General features: G+C 42.5%; 1 protein-coding gene across 1 annotated transcript; it reads left to right on the top strand.

Annotated features, from left to right (window-relative positions):
- Positions 1–1,144: 1,144 nt before the first annotated feature.
- On the top strand, positions 1,145–14,782 carry MPHOSPH6 (M-phase phosphoprotein 6). The gene is made up of 5 exons (XM_081963502.1): positions 1,145–1,302; positions 8,498–8,610; positions 9,662–9,752; positions 11,126–11,226; positions 12,513–14,782. Exons 1-5 carry the CDS (start codon positions 1,252–1,254, stop codon positions 12,652–12,654), a joined length of 498 nt encoding a protein of 165 aa, XP_081819628.1. The 5' UTR covers positions 1,145–1,251; the 3' UTR covers positions 12,655–14,782.
- The last annotated feature ends 45 nt before the right edge of the window (positions 14,783–14,827 follow it).

Raw genomic sequence — 14,827 nt, 5'->3', positions numbered from 1 at the left:
CTCAGGGAGGCCTAAGCTGTTTTCTCTTCTGAGGAACAAGCTTTAAAAATGCTACGTACTTTCACATAAACGTTTTTGAACATCTGGAAAATTGGTCAGATATGAGTCAAATGAGAAATTCAGAACTGCCTTTTATTCTGTCCATCCCATTTCAGCCATGCTAGATCACATCCATGAGCCACTAGTTAATTCTAGTGTTCATTAGGGGGGAAATGTTCCCTTGACCAGATTTCAACTATGAAACAATATTAATTGTTGAATTCTGGTGGTGAGTTTCATGTAATCCTATCCAGAATGGTTATTTGACACATTCGGTGGTAGTACCATAACTCTTTTGCCACACCACATCCCCAAATTACTTTACTGGGTGTGTCCAGTTTATAGAAGAGAAGGACTAGGGGAGACATGATAGCGGTGTTCCAATATCTCAGGGGTTGCTACAAAGAAGAGGGAGTCAAGCTATTCTCCAAGGCACCTGAGGGTAGAACAAGAAGCAATGGGTGGAAACTAATCAAGGAGAGAAGCAACTTAGAACTAAGGAAATATTTCCTGACAGTTGGAACAATTAATCAGTGGAACAATTTGCCTCCAGAAGTTGTAAATGCTCCAACACTGGAAGTCTTTAAGATGATGTTGGATAGCCATTTGTCTAGAAGGGTTTCCTGCCTAGGCAGGGGGTTGGACTAGAAGACCTCCAAGGTCCCTTCCATCTCTGTTATTCTATACGTAGGATAGAGTCTTGTGAAGGGTTTTCTGCTGTGGAAAAAATATGCTCTAAATGAACACTGAATTAAATATATACTGTCAGAGGTGATGGTACCAACTTATGGGTAGTTCTGTGAATGTATTTTGACATTAAACACAATGGGATGCCAAAAAAAGAGAGAATTGGGCATCACTTGGATATATTGAGCATGCTCCATAGGTGCCAGTTGTAACTTTTTCTTGCAAACTTTGTTTTTTGAAAAAAGGTTCTCCCCAACGAACATTTTTCATTTCATCACTCTGCATTTTACATGCTTTTTAAAAAAAGGTCTCATTTACACTTGACTTCTAAGGTAAAGAAAGGGCATGAGCCAGGAGGAAGGCATCAGTGGGGACTACTGAGCATGCGCGTGCTATCGCGCACACTCAGTCACCACCACCGCCGCCATAAAATGGCGCTTTCACGATGAGGGACCGCGGCCCGGTGAGCGACAGAAACACGTGAAAGGCGCTGCGTTTTGAGGGGGATTTCGGCTTCACCTCGCCATGGCTCAGAACGTGAAGAGCAAACTATCCAAGAATCTCCTCCGCATGAAGGTAAGAGTCGTCTGAAGGGATTCGCTCGCTGAGGAGAAAGCGTTCGAAAAAGGGAGGTGCCAGCACGACTCTTTCCGATCCGTTTCCGGCGGCAAACGAAGGCAACCCCGATTGGCTTCGGCTGGTGACGAACGTGGAAAGAGCCGCCAATTGGAGACGAGAGGCGTGGCGCCGAATGTCCCCGAAGAGCTTCGGATACGGACGGAAGGGAGGGGGGAGGAAAGCCGATGAGCCTCGGAGACGATTCGAACAGAGCGAAGGTGCTTCGGGCTGAACGCGTGGCGCACGCTCAGACCTAGAACTGATGCTTTCTAATCTTTTAAAAGAATTAAATTGGATTCTCGGCAAAAATCCTTGTAGGAAAAGAAAGTTTCCACCCCAAATCAGCTTTTGCTGGCCTGGATTTCTTAAGGGTGCAAGGAATGCTTACAAGCCTGCAATAATCCCATAGTTTTGTAAGAAAGGGGAATACATGCACGCGCTTAAACCTGCATTTTAACATTTTATTTTTTACTTTTACATTTTATTATTATTATTATTATTATTATTAACATTTTTTTGCAGCCTCAAATGAATGCAACGGGGAGGATGCATCACTTTAAGCCAGCGTTTCTCAACCTTGAGTTCTTTTAAGATGTGTGGACTTCAACTCCCAGGATTCCCCAGGCAGCTATGCTGACTGGGGAATTCTGGATGTTGAAGTCCACACATCTTAAAAGTGTCCAAAATTGCAAAAAAAAATTTAAAAAAGCCACACCCTGGTTTAAGCATTGCAGATTACTTTTTTTAAAAAAAGTTCACAGCCCTTCTCAAGGGTTTTACGTTGCAAGTCCATCTTTTCCCCAAAGTAGTTAGAGACTTTGCTAAATTGGATCTGTTGTAGGCTAAACTTTTGCTGATGGGGGCGAAAACCCCACTATTTCTCTGTGCCTTTGGAAGTCTCTTTCACGCTTTCTGCTTTTTCCATTTGCTCCTTATTTATTTGTTTGCGTAGTACATGCACAGGGGCCCTGCAATTTGCAAGAAGGACTCTTGGTGACTTCCAGTTCAAAAAAGCATGAAATTACATAGCCAGGCCAGCAAAGAAGAGACAAACTGTTTGAAAAGGAATTAAAAGGATGCACATAGAGATGAGCCATAATCACAGAGGTCCAAGGCACAGTTTAAAAAATTTTAAGTAGAAATTAGCAGTTGGAGGGAGGAAAAAATAAGGGTATTAGAATGTCCCCCCCCCTTTTTCACTTTCTTGTTTATCTTACCTTTATTTTATATTTGCACTTCAGCCTTCCTTCTCGTATAATAAGTTAACTTTCTCTTTCTTTTTGCTTTTTATTTGTTTATTTGCCTAATAAAAAAGAAAAAGAAGCATGAAAACAAGGAATTTAAAATGCAATGCAATTTAACCCACCTCACAGGGTTGTTGTTGTGAAAAATAGGAAGAGGAAGCTGTGCTGGATATGTTTGCCACCTTATTTGTAAAAATAATAAAAGTGGGATACAAAAAATTAAGATAATGCAGTAGCTGAAATAGCAATACCTGAAGTATCCGGGACTATCCAACCTAAACCTCATTCAGGTATTTTACATTATACATGGGTTCATCCTATGAGCTGGTCCCATTCTCCAGGGAAGAGCCTGCCCTTGTGGAAGGGGAGAAGAATCAGGGCCATCCAAACCTACCATAGAAGAGAATCTTGTTGGCTGAGGGTTGAACTCTGGAGTCTTTGGTGCTCTCAGAGCTTGGTTGTTTTCTTGCAGACGTCTCATGACCCAACTAGGTAACAGCATCAGTGCTAGAAAAGAATGGGAATTGCTCTGCGGATTACCTACTTGGGTCATGAAATGTCTGCAAGAATACCACCAAATTCAGAAAGGGAGCACCAAAGGCACCCCACAAATCTGCAATTTTTTAAAAAAAATGTTGGTAATCTGCAAATGAGGTGGTATGAGTTTTTCATTGTCCATTGCAAATGCAGGTAATCTTCAATTAACAACCGCAACTGAGCCCAACATGTATGTTGCTAAGTGAGACATTTGTGAAACGGGTTTTGCCTCTATTTTATGACTTTCCTTGCCCCGTGGGTTAAGTGAATCACCGCCGCTGTTAAATATGTCACACGGCCGTTAAGTGAATCTGGTTTCCGCACTGACTTTGCTTGTCAGGAGGTCGCAAAAGGGGATCACATGACCCCGGGACACTGCCACCGTCATAAATATGAGTCGGTTGTCAAACATCCGAATGTAAATCACATGAACATGGGGATGCCGCCACAGTCATAAGGGTGAAAAATGGTCATAAATCCCTGTTTTTCATTGCTGTTGTAGCTTCCAACTCTCATTAAGCAAACTGTTGTAAGTCGAGGACTGTCTGTATGCCTGTTCTGACTAAGGCTTCCTGAGAGCATGAAGCAAACTCCCTCTCCCGATGAAAAACCCTTTTATTACTTTACTGTGAATTCTGCTCATTCACATCTAGCAAAGTCTTTCAAGGGAGGATTTACAGTCACAGACCTTCTCTGGCTTGGAGAACTGACAGGCCGATATCTGCAAAACTTGGCAAAGAGTCATGAACCAATTAAGCAAACTAATTGCCTCCTGCAAACTCCACTCCCCTTTCGCTCCTCTTTTATTTCCTCTGGGAAGGGCCATTCATCGTCCATATGTGGCCTTACTCCCAAGTCAACCCTTGTTCTTTAGCTGTTCTCTTCGTCTGGCCATTCTGTGCATGCGCACACTGGGAACAGGCTCCAGCTGTTCTTCTGCCCCACTGATATCTGACTCTGAAGGCAGCTGATAACTGTCATATGGACCCCTCTCTACCTCCCATGCAGAGCCCTCATCAGAGCCTTCACCAGACTCCAGGACTGGCCCAGGTTCCTCCCCAACCTCTTCACTGTCCGAATCTGCTGCCAGCTTCTCTGGCGTGCCACAACAATACCTTCCCCTCTTCTCCAACTTAGCTATGCAGCCATGTTGCTATTGGGAGCCAGAGAGCGGGGTGTGTTAATAAAACCCCGACCTGGCAGTTGTCCTTAGATATGTGAATTCGGTCTTGAGTTCAAAGCCGGATTAATCTCGGTTCGGTGCCTGATGAACTCCACTCCTGCTCTGTAATGTAACACATCATTCAGCCGAAGACACGGCTCTGATTGATGATGGCTCCGTTGGCTTTTTTTCTTTTTCTTTCAGGAGGAGAACATCTGAGCCGGATTGCCATTAATTTTTTAAAAGTATAAATACTCATCAAATATTTACAACTCAATATCGCCGGCCCTTCATGGTTTGTTAGCTTCAAGTTGATGTCAGAGCCATTACTTTTTTTTTTTATCTCTCGTCTCCGAGGCTGCCATTAAGTTGTGGGTGGTTATTGTTGTGGTTATTGTTGTTGTTATTTCTTTTATTCATGAAACATGAAACTCAGTCAACTGAACATTCAAAAACACATCACAAATACCACTGAGTGGTGCTAATAGTTGATACGGGTTGTTGCCAGCGTCCTAGGTATCAACCAAGTATCTTCTTAAAATATATGATGTTTCTAGTAGCGCAGTTTTTTGCAGTTCTGCTGGTGTTATTGCAGGAAGCTGCAATTTCTTGATGTGATTTGCAAAATTCTTGGACATGGTACCAAGTGCCCCGATGACAATGGGTATCACTGTTACATGTTTCATCCAAAGCCGTGTAGTTTCGATGGTCAGGTTGCGGTATTTCGTGATTTTTTTCCAGTTCTTTTTCTTCGACTGCGGCATCTGCTGGTACAGTAGACTGTACGCTTCAGCCCTCTACAACTGTGATATCTGGTGTGTTTTGTTGTTGTTATTGGAAGGAAAAAAAAAAGGTTGAGAGGGATTTAAGGAAAAAAATAAAAAAAATAAACCCCCTTCTCAGCGGTTGCTTACTTGACGAGACATTTTCTGGTAGATCTGACAGGTGATTTAAAAGGAGTTGTCTGCAAAATGATCCGGAGGGGTTGACAAAAGGTTGAGGGGCTCAAGTGCTTGGAATTAGCCCTCTCGGAGGGATTTATTCAGGTTTGCAGCCCTAATCCCTTTTCCATGGAAGTGGATTTCATTCTGTTGGATCAATGGGTCTTCTGGATAGCCGAGATCGATGAGGATACTCCAGGCTGAGCCACAGAAACATAAAAAGCTGATGTCGGAAAAAGACCTAGGACAGGCAGTCCTCAACTTAACAACAGTCCATTTAGTGACTGGTCAAAGTTACACTGAAAAAAGGGACATATGACCGTTTTTCACACTTACAACCCTGTGGTCACATCCTTGGCAACTGGTTCATATTTATGACGGTTGAAGTGTCCTGGGGTCATGGGACCCCCTTTTCTAACCTTCTGACAAGCAAAGTTAATGGGGAAGCCATATTCTTTTAACAATTGTGTTACTAACCTAACAACCACAGTGATTCACGTAACTGTGGCAAGAAAAGCCGTATAATACAACCATGAGAATAGAATAGGGTAGGGTAGGGTAGAAGAGATTGATTTGAAGAGAAGAGAACCATGACAATAGAGTAGAGAAGAGAAGAGATTTGAAGAGAAGAGAACCATGACAATAGAATAGAATAGAATAGAATAGAATAGAATAGAATAGAATAGAATAGGAATTGAAGAGAAGAGAACCATGACAGTGGAGTAGAGTGGAAGAGAAGAGAAGAGAAAAGAGAGGAGAGAGAGGAGAAAAGAAGAGAATTCTTTATTGGCCAAGGGTAATCGAAAACACAAGGAATTCGTCTCCGGTGCATAAGCTCACAGTGTACCTCCAAACAGCCAGTCATAGGTCATATAGGCCATAAACCACATTTGCAATCATAAATCATAAGAAATTTGCTTAGGGCAGCAGGAGCGACTTGTCTGTTTTTCAAATCCAGCCGGTATGCAAATGATATGAAAATGAACAGTAGCCTTCTGATCCAGGCCCAGCTTTGTCCTACCGCGGCTGATTGCTCGCCGGCAGCTCCTTTCCTTGCAAAATGGCACCTTGTGTCAAAAGCCAGAGGCAACAGCAGCAGCTGAGCTGCGGTGGCAACACACCTGGATGGGAGCCTTTGCCAGGACAGTCTTTCCTTTTTCACAGCTTGCTAGGCCGTCGCTTCCTTGCCCCAGATTACGCAACCTCCTGGAAGCACAAACAAATCATCATTTGTTACCTTCTTTTCCCCTCTCTCTCAGTCTTAATCCTTTGCCTCGCAGCTGTTCAAATCAGGAGCTACATATTTTTATCGCAAGGTGTTTTCACGTGCTTACTAATCTTTTCCAGGTGATTATAGCCACTGTTAACGGGATTTTTTTTTTTTTTGGCCGAAAACAATATTCGCCCAGAATTTTAATTGACCAGGTAATAAATTCCTTGCCTTCTCTTGGCATCCTTCATAATGGCATTTTTTCCCCTCCCCTTTCCCTTTTTACTTTTCTCCAGATAAGGGCCAGATTTCTTTAGGGGAGAAATGAAAGCTATGTGGCTGTTTTAGTATGTCATTCTTGTCATTCGTTGTGTGTCACCTTCTTGTTCTAGGGATTTATCATGTCGTTGCATGATGAATAACGTAACAATGCAGTAGTCCTCAACTTACTACCCCAATGGGAACCAGAATTTTCTGTTGCTAACCGAGGCAGTTGTTTTAAGGGAATTGTGCCTGATTTTTTTTATGTTAGTTGTTCAGCAAACCAGTTCAGTGTCAACCCTGAAGCTGACTTGACCGGAACCGTATTGGAGCTTCAGTCTTGCCACACTGGAGCGAAGGGATAGGGAGGTGGGGATTAGAGATAGAGGGGTTTGTGTAGCCAAAATAAAATACTTTCTCTTGAGAACCAAGGACATTCTCACACCTGGACCGTGGAAGGAGGAGGGCATGTCTTGGTCTTGGTTGGACCATATGACTGATTGTTTGGGGTTTAAGGAGAAACTTTCTCTTTTAACTATTGTAGTTTTCGGAGTATAAGACGCACCTTTCCCCCACCTAAAAGAGGGTGAAAATTTGGGTGTGTCTTATACACCAAATGTAGCCCCACCCACTCACTGGCCCCCACCCTTTGGCCTCTGCCTCCCAGCAATTTACCTCCTTGCAGGAAATGGAGAAAATGGGGCTTGCGGAGGCAGCAATAGGCTATGGCAATCCCTGCAGCCTGAAACAGCTGGTGATCGGGAGCCCTGTCTAAAATGAAAATGAAAATGAAACTTGCTGTTTGCTGCAAGGAGGCAAATTGCGGGGAGGCGGAGGCAGATTTTTTTTTCTTGTGCTAATCAGGCTAAACTGAAACAGGCTGTTTGTTGCAAGGAGACAAGTCAATAACTATAAATGCCTATATAGAATGTTCCAGTTATTAAGCTTATTTTTTTAAAGACTGCTTTATTATTGTTCTAGACAACTTAACAAAATGAAGAAGCTTTTTAAAATAAATGCTTGATCTGAAGAGGCTCAGTGCTATTGTATCTTCTTTTAAATACCAGAGAATAATATATATTTCCAGAAACCCACATCAATTTTAAGAGCATCTGTAGAAGTATAGCCTGAAATGTAACACCGCAAACAGTGTATATCTTCTTTACTGTTTGCTTTTTTGATGCAAGGAGGCAAATTGCTGGGAGGCAGAGGCAGATTTTTTTTCTCTTGTTTTCCACCCCAAAAGTTAGCTGCGTCTTATACTCCGAAAAATACGGTAGACAGGAACCTTCGAGTTGGTTTTCACCAGATATGTGCCAATATGATTTTTCCAATAAAGCTATCCTTTGAGGAATCTACCTGCCTTGGAGTTTTGCTTGCTATGGATCTATTATTTCGAACCCTGACTTGCAGTTGTTAAATGAGTCAAATGGTTGTTAAGTGAACCTGGCTTCTTTCCCCATTGGCTTTGCTTGTCATAAGCCAACTGGGAAGGTCGCAAATAGGGAATCCTGTGACCTTGGGAGACTGCAACCATCGTAAATTAATCCCGGTTGCCCAATGCCTGAATTTTGATCATATGACTTTTGGCATGCTACACCAGACGTAAGTGCGAGGCGTGGTCCCAAGTCATTTTTTTTTTACTGCCGGTGTAACTTCGAAAGATTGGAAAACGGAATGTCTGTAAGTCGAGGGCTAAGCTCCCACAAAGTCCACTTGATGGTAAAATGGGCAGCCTACAAATTTAATAAATACATTTTTTAAAAAAAACGGGTGCCCTTTGTGTCGTGTCTTTCAGTTCATGCAAAGGGGCTTGGATTCAGAAACCAAAAAGCAACTTGAGGAAGAGGAGAAGAAAATAATCAGTGAAGAACATTGGTTTCTGGATCGACCGGAACTGAAAGAAAAAGAGTAAGTTTGCTACCCTTTTCATCTTTGCAGGGTGTGGGAGGAGATGGGAGATGGTGTGGGAGGAGATGCTCAATAGTAGTAACTGTGAGAGGGATCTTGGAGTCCTAGTGGACAACCATTTAAATATGAGCCAGCTGGGTACAGCAGCTGCCAAAAAAGCCAACACAGTTCTAGGCTGCATAAACAGAGGGATAGAATCAAGATCACGTGAAGTGTTAATACCACTTTATAATGCCTTGGTAAGGCCACACTTGGAATACTGCATCCAGTTTTAGTTGCCACGATGTAGAAAAGATGTGGAGACTCTAGAAAGAGTGCAGAGAAGAGCAACAAAGTTGATTAGGGGAGACTAAAACATATGAAGAACAGTTGCAGGAACTGGGTATGTCTAGTTTAATGAAAAGAAGGAACAGGGGAGACAGGATAGCAGCGCTCCAATATCTCAGGGGTTGCTGCAAAGAAGAGGGAGTCAAACTATTCTCCAAGGCACCTGAGGGTAGAACAAGAAGCAATGGGTGGAAACTAATCAAGGAGAGAAGCAACTTAGAATTGAGGAGAAATTTCCTGACAGTTAGAACAATTAATCAGTGGAACATCTTGCCTCCAGAAGTTGTGAATGCCCCAACACTGGAAGTCTTTAAGGAGATGTTGGATAGCCATTTGTCTGGAATGGTATAGGGTTTCCTGCCTAGGCAGGGGGTTGGGCTAGAAGACCTCCAAGGTCCCTTCCAACTCTGCTATTGTATTGTATTAAAAAGCAGAATTAACAGGATTACAGCATTGGAAGGGACCTTGGTGGTCTTCTAGCCCAACCCCCTGATCCAGATGGAGACCCCTTACTATTCCAGACAAATGGCTGTTCAGTCTCTTCTTAAAAACCTCCATTGATGGAGCAGCCACAACTTCAAAACAAAAACAGAAACAAGCTTTGCCTTCTCCAATTGGAGATCTGTCTGGAGTTGTTGTTTTTTAAAAAATAACCTGCCAAGTGGTTGGCTAAGCTCAATTTAACTTATTCTATCCTCTTTTTAAAACAATGGTTTCTTCACAGGAGCCTTGTCATAGAGGAAAGAAGCTTTGCCATGTGTGAAGATCTTCTGTACGGCAGAATGTCCTTCAAAGGGTTCAATCCTGAAGTCGAGGTATTATTTTCTTTGGGCCTATAGCATTCCTGCATCCTCTTGGGGATTTGGCTTATAAAGGCAGTTCAAAGTCGGTGAAATCCCTCATTCAGTTTGTACCATATTGAAATAACTTGGTGGATGGATGATGGATGGGTGGGTGGATGGGTGGATGGATGGATGGATGGATGGATGGATGGATGGATGGATGGATGGATGGGCGAGTGGATGGATGGATGGATAGATGGGTGGGTGGGTGGGTGGGTGGGTGGATGGGTGGATGATGGATGGATGGATGATGGATGGGTGGGTGGGTGGGTTGGCGGACAGATGGATGGATAGAATGATGGATAGGCAGGTGGATGGATAGATGGATGAATAGATGGGCGGATGGATGGATGGATGGATGGATGGATGGATGGATGGATGGATGGATGGATGGATAGGCGGGTGGGTGGACAGACGGATGGATAGAATGATGGATAGGCAGGTGGATGGATGGGTGGGTGGATGGATGGATGAGTGGATGGTTGGGTGGATGAGTGGATGGATAGATACGTTCATACATAGAGTGGATGGGTGAATGGATGATAGATACATATGAATGGATGGATGGATAGATGATAGATACATTTATACATACATTGGCTGGGTGGATGGCTGAATGGATGGATGATAGATACATGCATACATTGGAGGGAGGGATGATAGATATATACAATGGATGGATGGATGTTACCTTTGGTTCTGATGAATTCACTAGGTATAAAAGCAGAGAGCCTTCATGAGTAGTTCAGAAGAACCCTCTTCCAGACCAGTTGCATTCATGCAACATGCTTGACCCAGTTCCTGAATTTTCTGAGTTTGGACTCCATATGAAATATTTGCCGCACTGATCTGTTCAGAATTTAACCGGAGAGCTGAATTAGAGCAATATCTCTGGATAGTGACTCTTAGTGTCTTACATTCTGCCATCCATTGACTGGTTAACAAATAGAATGTGATCAGAAGCTTTAATCTTTGCTTCATCTGTCGAAAAGAAAAATCCAAAAGCTGTTTTCATCTTGATCCATCAAGATTAACATATTTTTAACGATACCAGAAATAGTATTTGTGTGGCATTCCTATTGGGGCATGAGCATCTGTGGACTGGAGGGCCTGCGTAGGCTATAAGCCACAAAGAAAGATGCTACAATTGAGCAATTAGCCATAATAATATGCTCCGAGGGTCAGTGTGATATCAAACGGCCCTCAGCTAGACAGAAAATATTGAGGTACTTAATGTTTGCACCGCTTGTCTATTCAGCTCCCTCATTCTTGCCAAATCGGTCTCCGTGAGTTTTTTTCAAGGAGCGTAACACCTAAAGTGATATTCCAGTTTTTTTCATTTTCAGAAGTTAACGGTCCAGATGAACTCGAGGTACAAGACAGAAGACACCGGAGAGGAAAAGAATGTGAAGGAAACTGATGTATCGGATGAAGAAATGGCTAGAAGGTACTTCTTCCCCATTATAACACAAATAACGTTGTCGAAATGTGTTTTTTTTTTCTGTCTTCCCCCCTTCAGTCTAAAATGAAAGTTCTCCCAAATGACCAGGCTTTTGATGCTCAAAACACTTGTTTTGCAAGAGAGTATTTTATAAGAGAAATAAGCTTTTGACCTGATGAGTTCCTTTCTTTTTTAAAAAAATAAAAAACTACAAATAAAAATGCTTTGTTTGCTTTCTCTAGGCTACCTCGGTCAGACATCAACCCCAGTACTTTCTTTCATTCTTTCTTTTGTTATTGGGTTCACAGCCAGCAAAAACATTAGAGGAAATATTTATAGGTGTTCCTAGAGAAATCATTTGAAATCTTTTTAATTCATTTGGCTCTGGGGGGACTGCAAAATAGGATGCTGCAGCCGGAGGCGGGAAGAAGGATTTTAAATTAAAAACTAGATATCTTCAGTGGAAAATAGAGAGCTGGCTAGTTGTAATAGTTAAGGTGTTGCTCTAACTGGGAGATTGTGAGTTCTAGACTTACCTTAGGCATGAAAAGGTGACTCTGGACCAATCACCAGGAGAGACAGTGAGTTCTAGTCCTGTCTTAGGCAGGAAAGCCAGCTGGATGATTTTGGTCCAGCCTAAAGTCCAGCCCAACCCTAACCCTCCCCCAGTCCAACCTCACGGGGTTATTGTGAAAAATGTTTGCCAAAATTATCCATCCAAATTTGGCAGGAAATTGTAAGGCTATTGAAGCCATGTCGTAGTTCAAAGACACCAAGTTAGGGAAGGATGGTTGAGTTAATTTTTCATTAGGACTTCCTTGCAAGGTTGATTTTGTCTCCTTTTGGGCTGTTTTTTTTATTGTGGGAGGAAACTTTTTATCTACTGAAGGTGCTGAAAACTTTTACTCTTTTCTCCTTGCTGCTGTGCCTCCTGTTTTCATGTCATAAACCTCCATTTTCCCTGGGTTGATTTTCAAAACTGTGTTAAGGGCAAAAGAGAAGACTTTTGAAACTAAACAAAGTTTTGTCTATTTAAATTGACGGGACAGTCAGGGTCTTGGAGAGTTTGACATGGAAAGCACAACTTTGTCTTCCGTCTCTGTCATTGGAGAAAAGGAAAAGAAAAGGAGAAACAAAATAAGAAATCTAGAAATTGAAGTCTCTATATTTTTGGAAGTGCCAGACCAGAGAGCGTTTGCTTTAAAAGAGCATCTTACGATTATTTTGTGATCTTCTTGAGGTCTACAACCATGTTTGAACATTTCTCTCACATTTGCAATGATTGTTCACAGGTATGAAACGTTAGTGGGAACCATCGGGAAGAAATTCCTAAAGAAAAGAGACCGCCATGTTTTGCAAGATCCTACAGAGGTGGAAAGCAATGAGAGGAGGCCCATCAAAGTGAGAAAAGGATTTTTAAAACCCCAGGATTAATGTCGGATGTTGTGCGTATTCCTTGCAAGGAACAGAAAGTTAGAATGCCATTTATTTTTGTAAATTGCTGACTCTCCTGGACAGGCCTCGTCCTTTATTCTCCCCCCAATACCTAATGGATGTTATATATCCTCTCTTCCCCATGCACAAATTTTTGAGGAGCACAAAAACAGATCGGTAAATAGTAGGGAAATTGTTCCTTTTTTAAGAAACAGAATTCAAGACTTGGTTTTTATCTGCTCCATCTTGAAAAACGCTTTCTTAAGGGGTGTGTGTTTTTAATTTCTGAAGATGTTCTCCAGGTGCCTTAGCATTATTTTTGTTGAGGAAAAACACAGCTCCCCAAAAGAAGGGTTAAAGCAAGGGGGAAAAAATGCACCTTTTTTGCTGTAGCCTCTTCAGGGTTGGGGGGGGGGGGGGAAGCTTTATCAGTTCTTTCATTTAATGTATCAGCCAAAAGGGCCTCTTATCACTTAGAAATAAATAATAACAATGTTCTGTTGTAGGTGGGGTCTATGTGGGTTTGTGTGTATCCCAAATGGAAGAAAATTCATTGCCCAAGGTCAGAGAGATACATTATTCCCACAGTACGGCTGGTGTTTGACCTGTGACCGCAATTGAACTCAACATTTCCGCTACTAAGGTTAGGGGAGTTGCACCCACCTTTTACGACCTTCCTGGCCACAAACGTACTTGTTAAGCGAATCATGCCATTGTTAAGCGAATCTGATTGCCTCCGTTGATTTTGCTTGTGAAAGGGACATAAATACATGGCAGTTGCCAACGCCTGGATTTTGATTATGTGACCATGGCTAGGCTGCAGGGGTTATAAGTATGAAAACCGGTCACAAGTCACTTTTTTCAGTGTCACCGTCACGTCAAACAATCACTAAACGAGGAGTTATAAATGAAGGGTTACTTGTAATCTCTCAGTCATATTATTACATACTAGGATAGCAGAGAGAAACTCTATGAAGGGCTGTTCAGTCTTCCCCCATGTTGTCCTTCAGATCTGCTCAGATGACAGCTCCCAGCCCCATCTACTTCTCCTCCTCTTCTTCCTCCTCTTCCTCTTCCACTCCTCCTCCTCCCTTCTCTTTCTGTCCTCTTCCTCCTCCCCTTCTTCCTCCTCTCCTCCTCCTCTTCTCTTCCACCCAGGGGTGAGTTGCTGCTGGTGGTTTGCTTCATGCGCGCTTTGATTATAAATTTCTCTGCACATGCATAGAACATGAAAAAAAATACTAAAAATTAATAAAAAACACCAGGGAATCGGTTTGGGGGCGTGGCCAACCTGGGTCCTCCCCTTCTTCCTCCTTCTTTTCCTCTTCCTCTCCTCCCTCTCCTGTTCTTCTCTTCTTCCTCCTCTCCTTCCTCCTCTTCATCTCCTCCTCCTCCTCTCCTTCCTGCTCTTCCCCTTCTCTTCCTCCTCCTCTCCTCCTCTTCCTCCTCCTCCAACTCTAACACCCACAGATATTTATGCCTCAATCCTTTGAATCTTTTGAAACAATGATTTCTTTGTTTGAATTTACAAGCTGCTTGACCGCAGTGAGCATCTTCCAGTGATGCTCTTCTATTTCACTTATACAAACGAAGCAAAATGTGTCTGCTTGTCATCCTTGATCCCTACGTTCATTGCAGAAACTGGATTTTAAAGATCCAGTTTCCACGGAGGTGGATTCCAGCTCAACAGCTTTAAACAGCCCCCAGAATGGTCTTTCTGCATTTTGACCTCGATGCACCGTAAGCAGCAGGTGAAGAAAAGAATGGACATACGATGTGGAAGAAAACTTAGGAAATTTAAAGCATTATTTTAACAATTCAACATTAAACGCACAGTCACACGCACACACAAAGAGGCACAAACAAACAAACATACACACTGTTGTTGCTTGATGTGGCTTTGTTACAATTAATTCTCCCATGTCTTACCGAAATATGTATAAACAGAAATTAGTGGAGATTGGAAATTAAGTCTTTGCAAATATTGGCACTTTTAATTAAACTGATATTGCCCCCCCCTTTCAGGATTTAATGGGATTTTCATTCTCTGCTCAGTTTATTAAATGTACTCTTTGCCGACTATGTGCACCCAGAAAATAAGAATTAAAATAATAAAGACGTTTTCATATGTGCTAGTTGTTCCCGACTCTAGGGGGCTGTGCTCATCTCTGTT

Source organism: Natrix helvetica (genome assembly GCF_964273705.1).
Source record: "Natrix helvetica genome assembly, chromosome: 10".
NCBI lineage: Eukaryota > Metazoa > Chordata > Lepidosauria > Squamata > Natricidae > Natrix > Natrix helvetica.
The sequence above is the reverse complement of the archived record's forward strand: the minus strand, read 5'-3'. Positions and strand labels throughout refer to the sequence as shown.

What these genes read in the sequence shown, in the direction of transcription:
- MPHOSPH6 (XM_081963502.1), top strand. Translation starts at nt 1,252, where the DNA reads ATGGCTCAGAACGTGAAGAGCAAACTATCCAAGAATCTCCTCCGCATG. An exon ending in CCGGAACTGAAAGAAAAAGA is followed by an intron (nt 8,611 to 9,661) that starts GTAAGTTTGCTA and finishes GTTTCTTCACAG; the next exon opens with GAGCCTTGTCATAGAGGAAA. An exon ending in GATGAAGAAATGGCTAGAAG is followed by an intron (nt 11,227 to 12,512) that starts GTACTTCTTCCC and finishes GATTGTTCACAG; the next exon opens with GTATGAAACGTTAGTGGGAA.